Source organism: Monodelphis domestica, chromosome 1, assembly GCF_027887165.1.
Source record: "Monodelphis domestica isolate mMonDom1 chromosome 1, mMonDom1.pri, whole genome shotgun sequence".
Lineage (NCBI taxonomy): Eukaryota > Metazoa > Chordata > Mammalia > Didelphimorphia > Didelphidae > Monodelphis > Monodelphis domestica.
In genome coordinates this window covers 27948157-27971872 of record NC_077227.1, presented here as the reverse complement: position 1 = coordinate 27971872, position 23716 = coordinate 27948157, and the positions used below count along the sequence as shown (strand labels likewise).

Sequence of the window (23716 nt, the reverse complement as noted above, 5' to 3'; positions counted from 1 at the left end):
ATATTTTTCTATTTCTCTTTCTGTTTACTTCTATCTCTTTCTGTATTTCTCTCTCCATTTCTATGTCTTGGCATCCCTCTGCCTGCATTTATCCCTTCTTGTTTCTCTGTCTGTCTTGGTCTCTCTCACTTTCTCTCTTTAACACTACTAGGGTATGTCTTCTTTATGCTACATTCTCAAAACATATGAATAGGAAGGAATTAGAAAGGAAAAGCCAGTAATACTTCTATAGCTATCTCTCTATTTCTTTACTCTTAGGAAAGTACCAAACTCTGAACCACAGAATCTTCATCTGTAGAAAGGGCATTTATTAATGCCAATAGTAGGATCATAGCTCCATAGCTGGAAGGCACTTTCATTTATATGGCAGAAAATTAAGTCTAAAAATGCTTAACTGGCTTGCCAAAGTTCATTCACCTTATGATTGGCAGAACTGGGCCTTGAACTCAGGACTTTTTCTCGTATTTTTATGAGTTTTTTCACTGTGCTTCCCTGCTTGCAGGCTGATAGATTTAAATATATTAAAATGTTTCACAAACTTTCAATATTATATAAATGTTGGCTATAAGCCTTATTAATTTTTATCCCAAAGGAGGCCTCTTTGTTAGACCTGAAGCATTCACAGAGTGTTGGAACTGGAGTAAGGAAGAGTAGCTCTTACCTTGCTTAAAATACAAAGTCACAGAATATAGGATTAAATGAATAAGAGGGATTTCTTAAAAGAAGAACCATCACTTCTTGAGAAAACATATACAACTTTTAGAATGTTCTATATATTAAGAATCTATTCTGGGTATCCCTCCTCCCCACCCTAAGCTTAAATTTACCTCTTTTCTGCTTTCACTCTTTGCTTCTGATTCTGGGCTCAGACAATGGGAGGAACCAGGCTAATTCCTTCATGAATCCCACACATATCAGTAGTTAAATGACTTGAGAGTCATCATGATTTCTCTGAGATTTTAATTTTCCAAGATAGAAATATCTAACTCTTGCCCCTCTTCCTCATATGTGTTAACTTGGAAATAACACAGAGCTATTAAAATTGTCAGAAAAACCAAGTCTTTAATCAGGATAGGGATAAATCCAGTATTTAATTCTTTACTCAGAATCAGGCGCCACAACTTTTTCAGGTTGTGATAATATCCCTGGGAGTGCCACAATGCTAGATGAGGACTCCAAGGAACAAAAAAAATTTCAGGAACCTATATACCATTTGGGGGATCCAGGGACAAGGAAAGATGATTGACATCACTATAGCTATAAAGAAAATTGGACTGTTCAAACTACAATGACAGGATACAATCAAGCTTGGGAAAGGAATCATAGCTAGAGGCTAGGGTAGAAGAGAAGGGGCTACTAAAGGATCTTTAGCATATGCTTAGTCCCACTCAACTAGGATTATTATTCCCCAGAGGGTCTCCCACTCAGTCTGAAACTGCCAGCCTGGAATTCCCCTCAGGGTAGATTTCCATGGGAACAGGGAACAAGTATAAACTTTGGGGTCTCTAACCTATAAGCTAGTTCTGAAACTTGGGGTTCATCAGATCTCACTAGGCCACAAGTTTGGGATTCCTAGATTCCATGTTGACATAAGTCATGGACCTCAGGATCTTCACCATTCTGTTTGCTTTTCTCTGGATATTCTCAAAAGTTATCAATGTTCTTATTAATTCAGAACTGAACACAATCCTTCAGATGAGATCCTTTGAGCATCCAGTAGAATGTCAGCAACATCTCATTTTTTCCTGGAAGCTTTGACTCTCTGAAGTATGGAGACCCCGTTCCCCTGAAAATTCACCCTGAGGGAAGTCCCAGATTCAGACATTTCAGACTGAGCAATGGACTTTAAGGTACAGTCTAGGTGGAACTATAGACCTAAATCAAATGTTAGGTACCCTTCTGTCCTAGTAGTTTCTCCCATTGAATCAGGGTCCTTTCCCAGGTAGCCCAGCCCTTGGCTGGATCTCTCACTTTTGTATCCATTGTAAAATCAGCCTCTTTTTGATAATCCTGTCTTGGGCTTATCATTTCCTTGTAGCCATGGTAATGTCAACCAATCACACTTCCTTATCCTTAGTTCCCCCTATTCTATGTAAGTTCCCAAAATTCTATTGTTCTTTGGAGAAATCATGTAGCATTGTACTGTTAACTTGGAATAAAACATAGAACTACTTAAGTAGTCAGAAAAACCAAGTCTTTAATTAGGAGAGGGATAGGCACAGCACCAAGAACTTTGCAGGGCCTATACCCTGAGACTCTGGGAATGCTCCCCTGGGAGTATCACCATGCTAAATGATGGTTCTGAGGAATAATAGAATTTGGGGCACTTATATACCTTTTGGGGAACTGAAGTACAGGAAAATATGATTGATCAATATTACCATGGCTAGAGGGAAACTGGGAGTGTCCAAACTACACTGACCAGATACAAATGGATTTGGGAAAGAAATCTTAGGCAAGGGCTGGGATATTGGGGAGAGGCTGATGTTTTACAATGGATACAAAAGGGAAAGATCCAGTCAAGGGTTGGGTTATCTGGGAAAGGACCTTGATACAATGGGAGAAACTACCAGGACAAAAAGGGTATTTAACACTAGATTAGGTCTGCTAGCTCCACCTAAGTAGGGCCCTTAAGTATCTTAAAGTCCATCATTCAATCTGAAATAACTAAGTATGAAACTTTCCTCTGGGTATAGTCTCATGAGAATAGTGACAAAACTTGGGGTCTCCAGCTTTCAAGTTGACCAAATTTGGGGTTTCCAGATTCCAAATTGAAAGTACATTCCCACATGGTGTTCTTGGTGCTTGGCTCTTTGATAGAGGCCTATTACTAGACTTATCTCTTTCCTGATTAAAGACTTATTTTTTCTGACTATTTTTGTAGTTTTGTGTCATTTTCAAGTTAACAGAAGGCAGCCTAAATTCACATACAGTTTCAGGATATCATAGTATACCATTGATTGATTTACTTTTGTTGAGCTCAAAAGACATAGAAGCAACCAAGTCATTATCAGAAGAGCAATAATCTTTCTGTCTCTTGTATCTAGTTGAGGATGGCTCAACTGAATGATTTTGTAAAACTTAAATTAATCTCTAATAATAAATATATTATATTTTAAGGAGCTTTATTAAGGATCATTAGAAATCAAAGAATAAAGAGGATACAAAATAGTGCCGGCTGATTAGCCATTTCAAAATCCACACCTTACCATGCCACCATGATTGCTGCATCATGCCAAAGAGGGTGTGGGAGGTGTCACAGCCAGTTAAATACCAATAATGTGATCTTGCCAATGTGGAGATGCTGGAGAAATTATAGGGAATTTTGGGAAATACTAAGGACTTCTGGAGAATGAAGTCAAAGGTTCAAAATCTCCATTTATACATTTTACATCTCTTCTATTTCAATTCCATCTTATTCAAGTCAGTCCAGTGTTCTAGTTTATCAAAGTTCTTCTGAGTTTTGACTCTATAATTCAAGGTGTTCCAACACTGTCATCTATAAATTTCATGAACATATTATTTATGATTTTTTAAGACAGGTTAAAAAAAAGTTAAATTCAACAAATTTTTGTCTCTCCTGGAGACTTCTTGTCAAGTTCAAATTGCAGCATCACAATTCTCTGACTCTATCTATATAGCTTAATGTATTATCTCATTCATATTTCTGTGGCTCTTCTCAAAGAATAATATGAGATCAAAAGATCTGTTAAAATCTTAGTAATTTATATGCCTTGCATTCTTTTCTTCAATGAATTTATTTATCTTACTTGAAAAAAAGATATTCCTTTGTTCTTTGTAAAGATATCATCTTCATCATCATCATCTTTATTATGTGATATGGAATTCCCCTGGAAATTTAAGCTAAAATTGCTGTCTTCGAATTTCAAAACTGTGATCTCTTTCCTTTTTTTTTTTTATTATGAGATATTTACCTTTCCCCACTCTTATGTAATATCTTCAATTTTCCCTGTTCTTTAAAACATCCCTGACAGTAACTCTGTGTCATATCTGCTGGTTCTTTCAGTATCCAAGAATTTCATGAGGTTCATCTAGATTTTCTCTTACTATGTTCGTCCTTACCTGGGATATCTACTTCATTTTTGTTATTTAATTTGGTCATCTTCAAAGTAAAGGTCATTTTGATTTTTCATAGAAAATGTAAACAAAGTTAAAGAGTAATATCTGTATTACTCTGGATAAATCACTTAACCCATTCAAGCTTTAATTCTCTCATCATTAAAATAAGAATAATAATGCCACATAACTCAAAGGGCTTTTGAAAATCAGATTATTTAATACATGTATATGTTTAAAAAAACTAAAATACTGTTATTATTATTATTACTTGCAAATGAATACAGTTTATGTCCCCATACACTAAGGATTCTTAATCTTTTTTTTTTTTGTGAGAGTCTGGTGAAGTCTATGGACTTTTTGACAGAGTAATGTTTTTCAATAATTCAAGGAAATGTGAAATTTCATTTAGAGTTTAGTAAAAATGAAGATGTAGTTTTTCACCATCCAAGTTTATTATCTCCCTGAAATCTATGCAGGATTGCTTTATGGTCCATAAACCTTAGGTTAAGAACTCCTGATCTATAAACCATATTGATTCTAATGGATTTGCTTTGGCCTCCTTTGGATCATTCCTATTAAATGGTCTTCTATCATCCATTTAACACTGTGCTCTCCTGAGCTAAGACATTTCTGATAATTAGTGATTTCTTCTCAATGAACAATTACCAGAAAACAAATGACCCTCATTCTGTCTTTCCATGAGAGCATAAAAAAGAAAGAAACAAAAATGCCCACAGCCCCTCTGATCCTGGCAGCAACACCATCCAGGGAAGGCTTACCCATATTTGCTTCTGAGGTTAATGAAATGCCAACTGTGTTTCATCCTAGCTAAGAATAGCCCATTTAGGCTGGTAATATGGAGTAAGTTGCCATTTCCATCTGCACTTCAGAAATTAAGCTTTGGCTTTTAAAGGGCTCTATTTTAATTGGAGCTAATATTAGTTTATTATTGAAAAAACCCTCAGAGGAGTTAAAATGAGGACAAGCAGCAGTCATGGGGAGGCAGAGTTATATCTGGTTTAAAATACTATAATTTAGTGTCACATTCTTGTCCATGACAGCAATAACCAGCTCTTTCCATAATTAGGGGTTTCTCCCAAAGATTCCAGAGAATGCTGATAGCAGGCAGTTTGCTTGCTAGTGTAGACTTGAATTCCAAAACCATTTTTTAAGGGAAGAAAATGTTGATTGGAAGAGATGGATAGGCCTGTGTGCTGAATATTGCTGGCACTTAGGGATGCTCTCAATATCTATTGACTCAATAGTTCATAGGATCCTGTATTTAGAAGCAGAAAAACTTAGAGGACACTTGTTCTAAGAGGAATGTTAAGAAGGATTTTGGAGAGGGGGATTTTTATGGAATATTTTTTTTTTATGTGAGAGGAGGTGATTAGAATCAGAGAATTCTGTGTTTTTGAAACTAGACAACTTGGTTTACTCTGTGCCTCAGTTTCCCTCTTCAGTAAAATGTGAATAAGGTTCTATAAACATCACATGTATATTGAAAGTCAGGCAGGAGGTATTTACTAGTGAATAGAGAGCTGGCCTTAGAGTCAGAAAACTAAGTTTTAAACCTTTCCTCTTATATATGCTAATTTTTTAACCCTATACAAGTAATTTAAATTGTCAATGCCTAAGACAGCTCTCTAAGTTTATTAATGGTAGAATAGTTGCTGATCTATGTTGAAAGTTCCATCCAGTGGGACACAGTTAGCATCATCCCTGGTATATAGTAGGCACTTAATAAATGTTTATTGATAGACCAGGGCTCTGTATATCAATAAAAATCACAGATCTTGACTCTTCCAAATAGTCTCTTACCCCCCAACCCCACACTAGAAATATAGGCTATGTCACTGGTTAATTCCACTCTGGTCATATCACTTCTGCTCTCTAGGTAGTGGCACCTCTCTCCTTGGGAACCATGGATCCAGAATGGAGAATGTGCTGTCAAATTTGGTGGTTTGTCAAATTGTTAGTCTTGACTGTTTTTCTTTTTCATACTGTGAGTATATTATTCAACAAATAGCTTGAAAAATAAAAGACAATGATGAAACTTTTGTTTTTTCCTTTAAGTGGACCAGGCTGGACAATTGTTAGCACATCTCTTCTTAGTTTATTAGAGTTCATTCTCTTGTCCTAAAATGGGAGGTTCTGATTTGGAAGATAGTGGAAGTTATCAACTCTTAATATGTTTCAGATTTTTACTAAAACAAATTTTAATAATAATAGAAAGAAGAATAAACTAACATTATTATTATAAATTACTGAGAATGTATTAAGGAATTAAGAAATATTAAATTAATTCCCCTAAATATTATCAGGTATTGATAATGGCATAAATATTAATAATTTATATAAAACTTTATGATTATATAATCCTTTAAATCCATTATTTCACTCAATCCCTATAATAACTCTATAATAGATATAAATATAATTGCACTTATTTTTACCTAAGGGGAAGTGGCAATTCAAAGACATTCATGACTTGCCCAAGGTCACCTAGTTACCAAGTTCAAGTTCTTGGATTTGAAAGCAGTTGTCCTGACTGCAAATCTAATATTTTCCAAATGTAACAGTGTAACAATTTTGATATATTGTATATAAGACTAATGATTTATTTTTGTCAAAATATAATGTCAATAATATAGAAATTTTTAGACTGTAATTCCATAGCATAATGAAAAGAGACTGAAAATAGTCAATTAAAATGTACTTCCTTTGAAGATTTTGAATAAGATCATTAAAAATAATCTTCTCTTCCACATCAGGATTTTCCTTGGATCTCTAGTTTGTTTACAATTCAAAAATCTAAATATTTCTTTAGTGAAAACTTTTCTTAAAGGTTTCTTTGGGCTATATCATCCATATCCCTTAATAATAGAACTTTTGCTAACACTCATGTTGATAGGGGAGAAAAGAGTGAAACTAAAAAAAAATAATGTGCACATATGAATGTTTGTGGTATCCTTTAAATGCCTTATGTTTTTCACATTTTACATTAAATGACATGTATATGTCTTAGCACCAATTCATCTTTTTTAATCTTCATCACAGGCATCTGAGATAACAACTCTAGTTATTATTAATACCATTTTACATATGAAGAAACTGAGTCTTAAATCAGTTAAATGACTTGCCCAGGATCTTGCAACTAATGAGTGGCAGTAGTGTTTAAACCCAGTTGCCTTGAATGTTAAATTACCCAGTATCCTTTCCATTCCTCACTTTCACTTTATCATTCTCTACTGATAACTCCTGGATTTTTATTTTTCTTTTCTTAAGTAGATCAGTAATGCAAAGATACTGGTGCTTTATTTAAATTCAGGACTGTCAGATTATCCTTTTGGTACCTCCCCCTCTCAATAACATGTACCACAAATCAGCTAAAAAGAAAAATATTAAAGGACAGCCCTAGTATCAAATAATTAGTGGCCTACCAGAGGCCATTTACAAATGGACTTCAAAGGAATGATTTTGTTGTAGGTCATTTACGTCCCAAATCAGTTCTGTTTCTACTATATTAAAGTGCTTCAAACAAAAAAGATGATGATAATTATGATGACGATGATGGCGAAAATGATGAAAATTTATATAGTTTTTTTTTTTAATTTGTCCAGTTTTTATATAGTATTTCTTGATTCTCCAAAGGGCCTAGCTTACTTTTACAGATATGGTAGGCATTCAGTGATCATATACTTGGTATATGATGTAGGGATGTGTAGAACAGAATGATAATGAAGGATTGTGCATACAATGGAATTCTATACAGATATTGTGCTATATTACATATACTAAAATGTCTCCCTTAAAGTCCCTGCTTAAGGGGGCAACTGGATAGCTCAGTGGATTGAGAGCCAGGCCTAGAGCCAGGTGGTCCTAGGTTAAAATTTGGCCACATATATGTTGAGCTATGTGACCCTGGGCAAGTCACTTAACCCCCATTGCCTAGCCCTTACCGCTCTTCTGCCTTGGAACCAATACACAATATTGATTCCAAGATGGAAGGTAAGGGTTTAAAAATAAATAAATAAAAATAAATTTTCTGTTCAAATCTCTCATTCAACTAGCTTATGTCTTGACAAAGCTAGATTTTAATTTGATGTATTTTATCACTTTTTATTCTTTCAATATTTCTAGGATCTTTGAATTGAGTAGGATATAACATAAAGAGGTTAAATGGCTTTCTAGGATTAGCTAGCACAGATGTCAATCAATATTTGAATATAATATTTATTGACTGTTCAGTATCGAATCTATTATACTTTCTTGATCCTCCTATTAAAATATAATATATATAAATACTAGCATATATGTGATTATATAGATAGATATAAATATCAACCTATACATATATACATAGGTATAGTTTTGTTTTGTTGTTCAGTCATGTTAGTCACATCCACTCTTTATGATACAGTTTGGAGTTTTCTTGGCAAAGATATTGGAATTGTCTGCTATTAACTTCTCCAGTTCATTTTATAGATAAGGAAACTGAGGCAAACAGGGTTAAGTAACTTGTTCAGTATCACATAATTAGTAAGTTTCTGTGTCCAGATATGAATTCATAAAGATTAATCTTTCTGACCCCAGGCCAAGCACTCTCTCCACTGTGGCACTGAGCTCACTCTATTAGGTATATTTATATATGTTTTTATATAATATATGTGTGGATGTATATGTTTATAAGTATGTATATTGTAAAGATAATTTTAGGGTTGTGACTTAAAATCTAAATTAATTGGTTGCCAGGGAAAATTTCCAAATAAAATAGCCAAGTCAGTCTGGAATTTTATGGTAATTTTAATTAATATAGAGGGAAGGATTTAAGGAGAAAGAGGGAAGAGAATATAGGATTTCTCCCACCTGGCCTGTGCCAGGGGTAGTTCAAGATCTCCTTTGCTAGGTCTCTGAAGGAGATTAGAGGCTTCTAAGAGGATAACATTTGGAAAGTAAAGGATGAAAAACTCAGCCAGAAACTCACCACTGAACCAGACAATATCTCTAGCCATGCCAAGATGCCAAAAAGCACAGCACACTGCCACCAGCCACCTTTCTGCTGCCAAAGGTACCAGAGAGAGGAAGTGAGTCAAATATATAGACCTTTTACTCTTGTGTCCCCTCCTTTAAATTTTCACATCTACCAATCACATTAGAGGCTTTCCTCCAAGACTGCCCATTCTTTAGTTCTCATCTTCTTTGATTAGATTATATCTTTTGAGTTACTTAACACTTCTTTGTTAGTTTACCTTTTGTTAGTTACTTAACCTTTTTGTGATTAATTTAACCTTTATAGTTACTTAATACCTTTTTGTATTAAGATCTTAAAATAGACTTAACTTAGAGCTCTAGCTTCACTATAAAGTAATAACTAAGTACCTTCATTGTTCAATTAGGAGATTATAATTTTATCTTCACCATAAAGCAAGATCTAAGTAGGGTGGAGTAATTTAAAGTTCACAATATGTATATATGTGTATTTCTATAGTTAACATACACACATATAATTATATACATGTGAATACATAATTGTGTACATACACATATGTATGTATGTATATATATATATATATATATATATGCATGTTTTCCAGCCAAATTAATGTTTTAAATCTTTTGTATTCTTAATTAAAGATTGGGTGATAATTTCTAATATTCTGTTCCTTCAATCAAAACAAAAGAATTAATCCTTTCTTCCATTTTGTGTTTATTTCAACAGCAATCCCAGAGTTTGTCATCCATGTCAACATTGCCTTGGAAGCCCTCAGCACAAATTCTATGCACCAGTTTGATGATAGCCAATTTGTGGATGCCTCCAAAAAGGTCTATGATTCTATCCATGATATCCGCTGTGCCGTCATGATGATCAGGGTAAGTGGGCCTTGATTTTCATTGAACTGTTTTTGCCTCTCACCAACTGGACATTCATTGATATTAATAATGTGAGTCAACTGATGAATTCTTTTGCATACTAGATTATGAATTGACAGCAATGGTATGTGACAGAAAGAGTAAACCCAGATTTTGTCCTTTACTTATTCTATACACTATGAATTTTGCAGGGTTTTAGAAGAATAGTAATGAATCTTGACTCCATGTGTGTTCTTTTGTTGTAGATGCTATTGTTGAATGGATGGCCCAATGAGGATACCACTCTAAGTTTTATAGAGTTATTTTACTGATTTCTCTAGTATTAATATCGAAGCTCTTTGATAACAGGGACAATACATTTTTTACTTTCTTGGTATCTCCAGTGTTTAATATCGTCTTGGGAATATATTAAGTACATAATAAATCCACATTGACTCATTCATTGATTGGTTGTTCAAACAGATATAATAGGGGAACATTCAGCAGGGGAATAGAACTCATCAGATAGTTATGTTCTCTAAAGCTTTATCAATCTCATGCACTTTCCCTTTGGGAGAATGAAGCTTTCTATAGGTCCTAGGGAGCTAGCAGGGTTAGCAGAAAAGAAAGACCATTTATGATATTATTTTTGTGCCCTTTGTATTTTCAGATAATTTTAGTCTCAGACCTTACAGAGTACCTAAAACCATTTCTCTTTCTCCTGAGATCCAGACATGATACAAATATGGATGTTTCTCAGTAATATCCAGATGATGAACATAGACCAGAGTGTATGAGTTTTGGGAAACCCATGATTAAGTGTAGTTTGTATGAATGTTGGTTCTGAATCCCACAAGTAATGATTCATGTACAATTATTTTTACAAAGGGGAACTGGAGACCTTGGAAAATGTAAGTGCTTTATCCAAGGTCCTAGGAGTTGCAAGTGGCAAAGTCAGAAATCCAATCTTTGTTCTCTTCCTATCTAGCATTAGTTCCTCTCTATTACTGTGCCAGTGTTCGTTTTATGATTATTTGTCATTATGTGAGATCCCCCTTTGACTCTTGACCCTTCTTCTCTTTTAATTTCAATAGTATGCTATTCCTTTTCCTAAGCCGTGATGCCCCAAACTAACTAGAGTATAATAGATGTGGTTGAATTATGGCATTAACCACTGGATTAGTATATTCTTGTTTCTAACACTTAGCTTCTTTGATAAAGTTAAAGATCACCTTATTTGGTGGGACTGAGGCTAGCATATGAATTACTGATTTCTATTGAGCATACATTCTACTAAAACCTTCTCAAATGAATTTCTATACATCCCCCCCCTCATCATATAAATACTGATTTACATACCACACTGGGGACCATGAGAGGTGGTGTGGCATTTGGGTTAGATTTGATTTTGGAATCAGGGCAGTGGTCTCAAAATAAAAAGGATTCTTGTATACTGGCTATGAAACTCTGACCAAGACTCATAGGACTTAGTTCCTTAGGTAGTATTCTATAGGGATTCTTACTAGGCATTTAGTAACATGTTTTTTAAATGTTTTGGTAATTATATTTATTATAATTAAATTCCTTTAAAACCTTTATGGGGGGCAGCTGGATTGCTCAGTGGGTTGAAAACCAGGCCTGGAGATGGGAGGTCCCAGATTTAACTCTGACCTCAGATACTTCCTAGCTGTGTGACCTTGGGCAAGCCATTTAACCCCCATCACCTAGCTCTTACTACTCTTCTGTCTTGAAACCAATACATCCTGTTGATTCTAAGGAGGTAGGTAAGGATTTAAAAAATAAAATAAAATCCTTTATATTATTTTATATATTGTAAAGCTATATTCTGAGATGTGAGCCATAGACTTTACCAAGCAGATAAGCAGTAAATGATTTTAAAAAATCATTCAGAACTCTTTTCTAGGACTAAAAGTTAAAGAGCTTTGTAATAGGAAATTCCTCCCTGGGATTTCTACAGCTTGCAAATCATAGGACTAGTGGAAACTGGAATAGACTTCCCTGAACACATACTGACCTGTCATGGTAGTCTTTTTTTGTAGGAAGTATGACAAAATGTGTCATTTGAATAAAATGAGAGATTGAAAATATGTATTATATAAATTTTATTTTAAAAATTAAAAATTGTAAAAGTAAACATTATTTTTACAAATTTTCATATTTTCATAGATTTAAAACTATTTTGTATATAGCATATATTTAAATATATATTTATATTTTATGAATTTCATAAAATTCATAATTCAAAAATTTAAAACTTCCTTCCTGAAAATTGCATCAAGTATATATTTTGTAATTTTATAATTTTAAAAATACATTTTATTTTTAAAATAGTTTTTCACCTGTCTTTAATTTTTTTTTTAATTTTCTTTAAATCCGCTGAGCTGTTCATTCAAATATTCTACAAAGAATGCTGTAATAATATCAGTATCTTGGCTGAACTCTAGGTCCCAGCTCAGAGATAAAGGGGGCTCTGGTGCATCTTCATTATATACCTGGGAAATTTTCAGTTGTTGAATACTTAGCAAAAGGTTCTGCCTTTAATATCTTTAAATAAACAGTATGTTTACCCTAATGAGAGTTATCAGAACACTATGAAGAACAGAATTCATGGAAAATATGATGCAATCACAGGCTACCTGAAGTTAGGTTAAAAATAATGAGCTGTTGGGTAAAAAAGAAAAGGTGAGCAGAAAAAATTGAGCAGAGAAATAAAAGTTCCTGTTAAGATTGTTCCTTGCTTCTGAGAATAACTATAGAAGTTTTATAGGATCATATTTATGGAGTCATAATCTTAGAGGCCATTGAGTCAAACTCCACAATTCCTGCAAGTGAGAAAACAAACTTCTGAAAAAGTCAAAGGATTTACCCTGAATCACAATCTCTCCATTGTACCATGATGATTCAATTCAATTTCATTCTGAGTAGCCAAAACCCAGCTTGGACTTGAACAAATATTATCTTTCTGCTCTTCATAATGAAATGATCTAAGAGAGAAGATACTGTTTCAGTTCTTATTTGTATGCTCAGAACATTGCATAATGTGTGCAAATGGTTACTTGATAATTCTTGATCAGTAGATAAATTAATTGATTTTTTTCATAAGACCCATAACATTTATTTCAAAGGAGATATTGATGAACAGGGGACCTCTACCAACAAACTTACTAGGGATCCTATATTCACTCTTCCATCATAAATTTGGACTTTGAGACTAAAAGTTTGAAAAGAGAAGGTTAGAGGTCTTGAGAAGTTATAAGCTCTACAATTTCATGGGAAGTACACTGGATTTCAATGAAAAGAAAACTTGTATTTGAATTCTACTTTTAACACCTTTATAGGTGACCTCATGTAAACCACTTCTCTTCAATTCAGCTTCTTCCTTTGGGGAGAGAGAACAGGAGAGAGAGAGAGAGAGAGAGAGAGAGAGACAGAGACAGAGAGAGAGAGAGAGAGAGAGAGAGAGAGAGAGAGACAGAGAGAGAGAGAGACAGAGAGAGAGAGAGAGACAGAGAGAGAGAGAGAGAGAGACAGAGAGAGAGAGAGACAGAGAGAGAGAGAGAGAGAGAGACAGAGAGAGAGAGAGACAGAGAGAGACAGAGACAGAGAGACAGAGACAGAGAGAGAGACAGAGACAGAGAGAGAGATTTGCTAGATTTCAATTTCATTCCACCTAGTTCCAAAGCCTATATCCCCCTAACTCTTTTACAAAGTTTAATGATGGTTGATAGCTCTTTTGTGAAAAGTGTAAAGATGACCACCTTTACCATTGACAGAGATAGTAGAATCTTAGAATCTTGCTTTTAGATCTGGGTACCAGGTTTTGGGGTGTTCAGGGAGGGGTAGTATCTCTGGTATAAAGGGCTTGTCATGCTCTCTTGGGGCAGCTCTCCAGTCTCAGACCGTCACCTGATACCCAGCTCTCACTTGTGGCTCCCAGTAGCTGTTAGCATGCAGCAGCAGCCGCACCTCGGGCAACGGCTTTGACAGGCTGGTCAAACCTTGTGAGGGTAGCCACTGGGCCATCGACCCCTGGTGAACCAGGGCTTTGCTCACCCCGCATGTGAAGACTGCTTCGGTGGAACAGGCAGAAGAAACCAATAAGAAGGTTCAACGGCTGAGATGGCAATGCAGCAAAGCACTGTGGAGTGCTTAGGGCATGTTGGAGCACAAGACAACATGGCCATCCAATGCAGCTGAGGTACTCTCCAGGTGTAACGACTTTTCATACCACTGGACCCAGGCTTCCAATGCTGAGAGAGTGGAACTGTCTCTGTGAATCAGCTTTTCCACTTAAATCTCCTTCACGCACAAGTATCTTTGTGCACACTCATCTATCCTAACCCCGTCCACCCTCTTCAAGACCTGCGGTGATGGGGGAGTGGTGACGCAACAGGTGGAGGTGACCACTGGCAGTTGTAGTCATGATCCTGCACGTAGGCGGCCCACGGACCAGTGGTCGCTCGACCATGTGGGCAGCAGGGACGTTCGGCTGCATCCTGGGAGACTGAGCAGCCCTCTCTAGGACAGCACTGCTCATCCTAATCAAGGGAGGGGACTAGAAAACGTGTCCCAAACATTGCCTGCCCTACAAACACCTGGTCAGCACACTGTGGCTGGGAGGTCATCCCTTTAAGCAGTAGAAATCAAAGAAAAAGTACAAAGAAACTCCGACTAGGAGCATGGAACATCAGGACATTACTTGACAGAGAGAATACCCCAAGACCTGACAGAAGAACAGCTCTAATCAGTAAAGAACTGGTGCAATATAACATCGACATAGCAGCCTTTAGCAAAACACGCTTACCAGAAGAGGGATCACTCAGCGAACCCACCACTGAATACACCTTCTTCTGGAAAGGTAGAGCCTCAAATGAAGACAGAATCAACGGTGTTGGCCTGGCCATCAAGACCAGTTTGCTCAAACAGCTGCCAGACTTGCCTGTGGGCATCAGCGAGAGGCTCATGAAGATCAGTTTGCCTATCAGCAAAGACCAGTATGCCACAATCATCAGCGCATATACCCCAACACTGACCAGCACAGAGGAGACCATCGAGCAGTTCTCCTCTGACCTGAGTACCATCCTGCACTCAGTGCCCACAAATGACAAGTTGATACTACTGGGAGACTTCAATGCCCGCATTGGCCCGGACCATGAAAGATGGAAAGGAGTGCTCCGCAAACACAGTGTGGGCAAAATGAACAACAATGGCCTACTACTACTCAGCAAATGCTCAGAGTTCGAACTCATCATCACGAACACTGTGTTCAGAATGGAGAACAAATATAAAACAATATGGATGCACCCATGATTAAAACAGTGTCATCTCATTGACTACATCATTGTATGCCGGTGAGACATCCAGGATGTACAGATCACCAGAGCCATGAGAGGAGCTGAATGCTGGACAGACCACTGATTGGTTAGAGTGACTCTTCAAATGCACATTGTGCCTCGCCATCCAAAACATGCCCAGACAGCTCGCGCATGTTACAACGTGAGTCGTCTTAGAGACCCATCTTATTTGCAAACATTCCAGTCCTGCCTGGATGACAAGCTGTCTGCCAAGGGACCACTCACTGGAAGCTCAATTGAGAAATAGAACCAGTTCAGAGACGCAGAAGGAAACATTAAAGGCAGTCCTAGGCCCCGAACAATGCAACCACCAGGACTGGTTCAAGGAGAACAACACTGCTCTTGAAGACCTATTGAGCAAAAAGAACAAAGCCTTTATGGAGTGGCAAAATAACCTAAACTCTGCTCCTAAAAAGGACAGATTCAAGTCTCTCCAAGCCACAGCACAGTGTGAGATCAGGAAGATGCAAGACCGATGGTGGGAAAAAAAGGCAGAAGAAATCCAGCGCTTTGCTGATACGAAAAACTACAAACAATTTTTCAGTGCCCTCAAGACTGTCTATGGGCCATTAAAACCCCCCACCACTCCCTTGCTATCTGCTGACGGTGACACTCTCATAAAAGATAAAAAAGGCATCAGCAACAGGTGGAAAGAACACTTTAGTCAGTTTCTCAACTCACCCTCTTCAGTTGACCAAAGCGCCCTTGACCAGATCCCCCAAAATCACACCATTGAACAACTTGACATCCCTCCTTCAATAGAGGAAGTCCAAATAGCCATTAAACAAATGAGTGCAGGCAAGGCACCCGGTAAAGACGGGATCCCAACCGAGGTGTACAAGGCCTTAAATGGAAAGGTGCTCCAGGCATTCCACATAGTGCTGACCAGCATATGGGAAGAGGAAGACATGCCCCCAGAACTCACAGACGCCTCCATCGTAGCCCTATACAAGAACAAAGGTGCACGAGCAGCCTGTGACAACTATAGTGGCATCTCACTACTCTCCACTGCTGGAAAGCTCCTCGCTCGTGTTATACTCAACAGACTCCTGTCATCTGCTTCAGAGCAGAACCTGCCTGAGTCACAATGTGGAGTCCGACCAGATTGTAGCACCATTGACATGGTCTTCACAGTGAGGCAAATGCAGGAAAAATGCCTTGAGCAGAACCTGAGTCTCTACATTGTCTTCATAGACCTGACAAAGGCATTCGACACAGTGAACTGGGACAAATTGTGGGTGATCCTTAGCAAGCTCTGTTGCCCAGCAAAATTTGTCAAACTGATCCAGCTCTTTCATGTCGACATGACAGGGGAAGTCCTATCTGGTGGAGAGACTTCCGATCGCTTCAACATCTCCAATGGCATGAAACAAGGCTGTATCCTTGCTCTGGTACTATTCAACCTATTTTTCACCCAAGTATTATGACATGCTGTGATGGATCTAGACCTGGGCGTCTACATCAAATACCGACTGGATGGCTCACTATTTGACCTTCGCCGCCTGACTGCAAAAACAAAGACAACAGAGAGACTCATCCTGGAAGCTCTCTTCGCAGATGAATGTGCTCTCATGGCCCACCAAGAAAATCATCTCCAAACCATTGTGGACAGGTTCTCCACTGCAACAAAACTGTTTGGCCTGACTATCAGCCTCAGCAAAACAGAGGTGCTGTTCCAACCGGCACCAGGGAGGCCAACTAACCAGCCGTGCATTACAATTGACAGCACGCAGCTTTCTAACGTCGACACTTTCAAGTACCTGGGCAGCACCATTGCCAACGACGGGTCCCTAGACCACGAGATTAATGCCAGGATCCAAAAGGCCAGCCAGGCACTCGGGCGGCTGAGCTCCAAAGTTCTCCAACACAGAGGTGTAAGCACTGTGATGAATCTCCAAGTGTACAACGCAGTGGTCCTCAGCTCGCTCCTGTACGGTTGTGAGACATGGACACTGAATCGGAAGCACATGAAACAGTTGGAGCAATTCCACCAATGCTCCCTCAGGTCAATCATGAGGATCCAATGGCAGGACCGTATCACCAACCAGGAAGTCCTCAACAGAGCCAGCTCCATCAGCATTGGAGTCATGGTCCTCAAAACCCAGCTACGATGGTCTGGACACGTCATCTGCATGGACCCACAGCGAATACCAAGACAGGTATTCTATGGTGAACTGTCAGCCGGACTCAGGAAACAAGGCCGACCAAAGAAAAGATACAAGGATCAGCTAAAGTCCAACTTGAAGTGGGCTGGCATTACACCAAAGCAACTAGAACTCGCTGCCTCTGTCAGAAGCAGCTGGCGAACCCACATTAACCATGCTGCCACCACCTTTGAAGATGAGCGATGTCAACGTCTTGCCGCTGCGTGTGAATGCCGACACCAGGCCACAACCACACCTCCTGTAACAACTGGCATCCCATGCCCCATGTGCCACAAACTCTGCATCTCAGCCTTTGGACTCATGAGGGTACACCGTAGATGAAACTGCACAAAGACAATAGTCATTCTCAGTCACCGAGAGACTACCACTAACTAACCAGGTTTTAGGTATGACATTGAAAAGTTAGAATAGGTCAATTATGTGGTAAGGTTATTAATATCATATCATATCATAGAAAGATGAAAGGTTGAAGCTGGAGAGGTTTAGCCTGGTGAAATGAGATTTTGAGATTACATGGCAGCTCTCATTTTTAATTAAATATTTGAATGTTACATGGAAGAACAATTATATTTGCTCTGATTGGCTCCAGAGAGCAATACTAGGAATTATGGGTAGAAGTTGCAGTAATGGACTTCATCTGGATATATGGTAAAACAAAACAAAATATAATACCCTAATATAGCTGTCCACAATTTGAATAGATTACTTTGTAAGGATGTGACTTTTCTATCCCTGAAAATATTCAAGCTGATATTGGAGAAATACTTTTTTTCCTTTAAAGCCCTTACCTTCTCTTTTCAAATCAACACTAAATATTGGTTCTGAGGTAAGAGTATAAGTACTTGGCAATTGAGGTCAAGTGACTTGACCAGGGTCACATAGGTAGGAATTATTTTAGGTCAGATTTGAACCTAGGGCTCTCCAGATGTAGTGCTCTAACCAATGAGCAACCTAATTACACCAGAAAAATACTTTTTGAAGACCTGTTGGACTAGATGGCCTCTGAGGCCTCTTTCATGCCTGTAATTATGTTATCCTGTAATATTTTTTGAGCCCTCCTATATAAATAAAATAAGACAAAATAAAATAAAATAAAAGTTTAAAGCTTCACAGGTGTGATCATATGAGTGGTGGGTTTTATGACTCCTGGCCACAACTTTCTCCCTTAGGGGCTCTGCTATAAAAAGAGGCTAAGATGGCTAGTAAGCTCATAACTCGTTTAAGAGGAAAAAATAGCAAAGAAATTGCTTGCTTGCAGGAATGCCAGTAGCAGTGGGTGGAATGACTTGTTTTTTGAGCTGAGCAGAGTAGTTTAGCAAGAAACAGTAAGAGTAACTATTCAGTTTTCCAAATAAAATCCACTGTGGTTCAGTTGACATGCATTAGACTTTCTCTGAGGATGATTGCAAAATTTATACATCCAAATTCATGCCTCTGTGCATTTCCACTTCTGCTTCTTCAGCTTCCTATTCCACCTTTTCATTGGCCATCTCATAGCTATCTCAAATTGGACTCTTCTAAAATGGAACTTAGCATCTTTATCCCTAAAGCTTCCCACCTTCCCTGATTCAGTGGAGGGTATCAATAGCCTCCTGGTCATTCAAGTTGATAACTTTGAAGTCTTAGTCTTTTTTTACCTCCCCTCCCTCCCTTTTCTAATCAATTTCCAATTTCCTTTCTTCTCTATCCCTTCTCTCTTTTCACACCACAACCACCCCATCACTATCAACCTCACATCTCCTAATTGGTCTCTCTATATCCATTTTCTCTTCTTCCCTAATTCATTCTACATAAGCTAGCACCACAATAACAAACCCTTTTGAGGAGCTGGTGATATGAGAAATGTCCTCAGGCACCCATGGAGAGGGGCAGGAAAGCAGCCCATCCCAGCCCCATATCCCTCTGGCTTTCTAGTAACAAGCTTTGGCCACCTCTATGCTAGGGTGATGGCATGTGTAGCCACAGAAAGATCTCTGATTCCTCCCTCTGGCACCAATACCATAGGTTCATCTGCACAGAGCTAGCACATTGATATTTCTCATGCATAGATGTGATGATATCTTTCCTCTGTCCAAATGCCTTCTGGGATTCTATCTTGTTCTCAGTACAAAATGCAAGATCCTCCTTGTTGGTATTGAAATTCCTTCAAAATCTTATACCAATCTATCTTTCCCACCTGGTTATACATTACTGATTCTCTTTATGCTTCACAATACTTTTTAAAATTTCAGCCAAATTTATTTTCTTGCTTACATGATGTTACATTTCTCACTTATACCACTCTGTAATTGTTTCCCATGCCTGGAATGCTCTCCCTTCTCACCTTTTACTCTAAAAAGCTCTAAAATTTTAATTGGCACAACTCAGTTCTGAAAAGAAGCCTTTATTACTTCTCCTAGTTAGTGATTCTTAAAATTTCTTTGTATTCATTGTGAGTATATCTTTTGTTAGAGGCAACATAGAATAGTAAAGAGAATTAAAGTTCTGCCTTTTATATACACTAATGGATGCCCTGGGCAAGTCACTTAAACTCTAAAGGTTCTTGAAGCAATTCTATCAGACTAAGTTACAAAGAACATATTGAACTTTATTGGTAAAAGAATCTCCTTCCTGAAAGTTCTCTATACAAATGAAATCAAAAGTCCTGACCTTTTCCCCCTTGCAAAATCTTAGCAATTCATTCTAGGATGATTTGTCCCCTTATTGTACTGTATTTTTTTAAAACTCTTTTCATCCATAGTAGAATGAATAATAAGTATAAATTCTAAGGCAGAAAAGTGATGGGGTTCATGCAATTAGAATTCAGTGATTTGTCCAGGTCACATAGCTAGGAAGTGCATGAGACTAGTTTTGAACCGAGGGCCTCCAATTTCCAGGCCTGGCAATATATCCATGGAGCCATCTAGTTGCTCCTTAATACTCCTTACATTCTACCCCAAACTGTCTGACTCACTATTCCTTATACACAGTCTTCTAGCTCTATGTCCCTGAATTTGCACAGGATTTCTCCTATGTTTAGAATATACTGTCTCCTCTTCACCTCTTAGTATTACATGCTGCTTTTTAAGAACAATTAAAAGGTAACATTTTGCATAAGGCATATCTGGATACCCCCATTTATTAGAGGGTCAAAACCTATGTTTTTTACCTTGGGCCAACCAGAGGGCATGATGGGTAAAACAATGGGCCTAGAGTCAAAAAGACCTGAATTTGGCCTCTATCATTAACTAACTGTGTGAATCTAGGAAAATCATTTTTTTTGTTTACCTTAATTTCCTCATCTGTTAAATGAGGTTGACAAGGAAATGGAAACTCCTCCAAAACCACAAGCAGGATCACAAAGTGTTAGATATGTCTGAAATGACTCAACAGCAACTTGTAATTATATTTTAAATTATTCATATATATTCAAGTATCCCTGTTAGAGAATAGGTGTTTCTTGAGAACAGGGCTTATTTTATTTTTCTTTTGAAGACTCTAGGTCCAAACACAGTTCCTGGCACATGGTTAATACTCAACAAATGTCCATTTGATTTCATTGAGATAAATTCACTGTTTGCTGAGAAATGTGGAAGCACAGTATGCTTTAACGTTAAATTAGTCTTAAACCCTGAAAACTGTGCATGAGACCGAGGAATCATTTGGTCAGGGGTGAGTAAATGAATAATGACAGACAATTATTTACCCTCATTGAAACTGGATGAGAAAAAACAAAAGATTATAAACATTCTTAATACATGAAAGGAGAAAAGCCAAGTTATATCTATTTCTGTATCTGTATCTATATCTATATCTATTAGCACTCATTATATGATTGTCTCAGCAACATCTTTAAATATTGCCAATAGTTCTATATTATAGAAGTAGCTTACCTTCTCTGGACATCATTTTCCTATAGATTTCAAGCTATCACCTTTAAAATATTGACAAAATCATCCTAGGCATACCATATAATAATAACTCTCTGTACACACAGACACACACACCGACACACTCACAATCAAAAGTGTATTTTCCCCCCTGTAGGAAGGTTAGTTGCTTTTTTGTTTCCTAAATATTCATTGACATACATTTGAAACAATACCAGCAATCTCTCTCTTCATTCCAAGGAATAGAGAACATGGCTAGATTTGAAGTAATGCCAGGACATTGATTCCTTTTGTAAAAAAGTGAGTTGGAGAACAGAAAATAACCTGGGTATGCTTTTGTAAAGCAGCGAAATTGGCTTGATCTTGGGTTTTCCATGAATGTAGCAGGACTGGGTTCACTGCCAAATCCTAGGCTTTGTGGCCACTAATTGGATCACGGATGCAAATATATCTACATCAATGCCATGCTTCTAGAAACCCTTCTTACTAGGTGTTCCATGGAGTTTTCTTTGTTCGTGCCATTTTGTGGAATGCCAGGTATTGATGGGCACTGTGTTCTTTGAAGACAATAACAAACAGAATATAATCATAGTCTTACTCTTGGGCCTTAACCCAAGCTGCTTTGGTCCTTGTATTATGTGTGTAGGACAGAAGGTACTTCAGGATGAAGTCAATGAAAATTCCCCCCATTTTTTTTTTTGCATATTATGCTCCATTATCAGTCAGTCCCTTGATGTTATAAGCACAGGAAGTCATGGAATTATCCCCAAATTTGAAAACTTATAATGTCTTTTATATCATCTTCTATTGCAGGGTTAGAAGAAAGAATCAGATTTAATTAAACCCATAAAATATGGAAGCATACCATAATGGAAATTATTTCTATACTTTAAAAAAGGCAGTAAAATACATTTTAACCAGTTTAGGGTGGTCTCATTTTTTTCCCCTCCAAAAATACAGGTAAAATCAGGGACTATTAGATCAATTTTATTTTCTATAAAAACAGTAATTTGGGAGTGAAATTTCAATGAATCAGATAGAGCACTGGATTTAGAAGCAAAGATATGGTTTCCATTCCTAGATTTCTCAGTCACTCATGTGATTTTAAACAATTCACTTCAGCTCATGGGACCTCTTTCCTCATCTGTAAAATGATAGACTTATCCTTTAAGTTTGTTTCTAACACTAAATATATAACAATAGGATTTTATAATGAATTGTAAGTTTTATTCCTAAACTAAATCTATTAAATTACATGATAAATCAACTTAATTTTGACTTGCGAAATATGGTGGAATAGAGTATTAGCAGGCAGCCAGAAGACACTTGAAAATGTTTGTGAAATGAAAGAAAGGACATACCTCTTAGTATGGTGAAAGCATTCACTTATTTGGATATGGACCCCATCATTTTAAATTTACTGACTTTCTGAACCTTAATTGATTAATTATGTCCTTTATGCCTTTAGTAGGTATGATCTTCAAAAATTAAATTATAGAAAGATTTATTCTACTTTGGTAGAATCATATATGAATCTTACTATCTAATCTATCCAATATGATTTAAGGAAATTATTTTGTTAAAAGAGTTTTAGAAAAGCCTATCTTGCTAAAATCTTGGTGTTGAAAATATTTCTGAAATGTATACATGAGGAAAATGGCTTTGTTTTCTAATTAGTGACATTATATCCTCATTTCCTTATCATGTCTTTCATTTGTTTTGCTTAGTATCCTGGCAGCTGTTAATATTGACCATCATATTCCATTGGTATTAGGTTGACACTTAAATCCTTCAAAAATGATGCTTCTCACTATATAGATTACTTCTACTCAGTTTTATATCTACTAAATGGAACAATATAGCAGATTTATTCCCATGGTATGTCATTCATTCTTTGCCCTTGATGTGAAATTATTAATCACTTAAGGTATACCATAAGTTCCTGAACTCTTTATTGGTCAGTATTTACATTTTGTAGGCCAACTCCAACAATCTGATGTTGTTCTCCATCTAGTTTCATGTCTTGCAGCTACCTGTGTATTGTTACCCTGCCTCTTTCCACCCTTGTTTTCTATTTCTCTAAGAACAATCATTAAATGGGCACTGATATTCTAGAAGATGATAAAGGCAATGATGATAGCTAGAATTAGCAAAGTACTTTACATGGTATGTGAACTAATGTCTTCTGATTCCAAATCTAGTACATATATTATATATCACTATTTTCATGTATTCATTGATTTCAGCAAATAATTGGTGAGAGAGCAAATGAATAAATATCCGTTCATAGCATTTCCCAAGATCAAAATTTCCAAGTCCGACTTCTTTCTATTCTGTTCTGCCTTAGTTTGTCTCTGTTGTTCCATAGGACCTA

General features: G+C 37.2%; 1 protein-coding gene across 4 annotated transcripts in view; it reads left to right on the top strand.

Moving 5' to 3' along the window:
• The window catches only part of CTNNA3 (catenin alpha 3), a 2164949-nt gene that overhangs the window by 1725624 nt on the left and 415609 nt on the right, over window positions 1–23716 (top strand). For all 4 annotated transcript variants that reach the window (XM_056819226.1, XM_056819225.1, XM_056819237.1 and 1 more), the window contains one exon: window positions 9803–9954. In XM_056819226.1, coding sequence (XP_056675204.1) covers window positions 9803–9954 — 152 coding nt within the window. The remainder of the gene's footprint in view (window positions 1–9802; window positions 9955–23716) is intronic.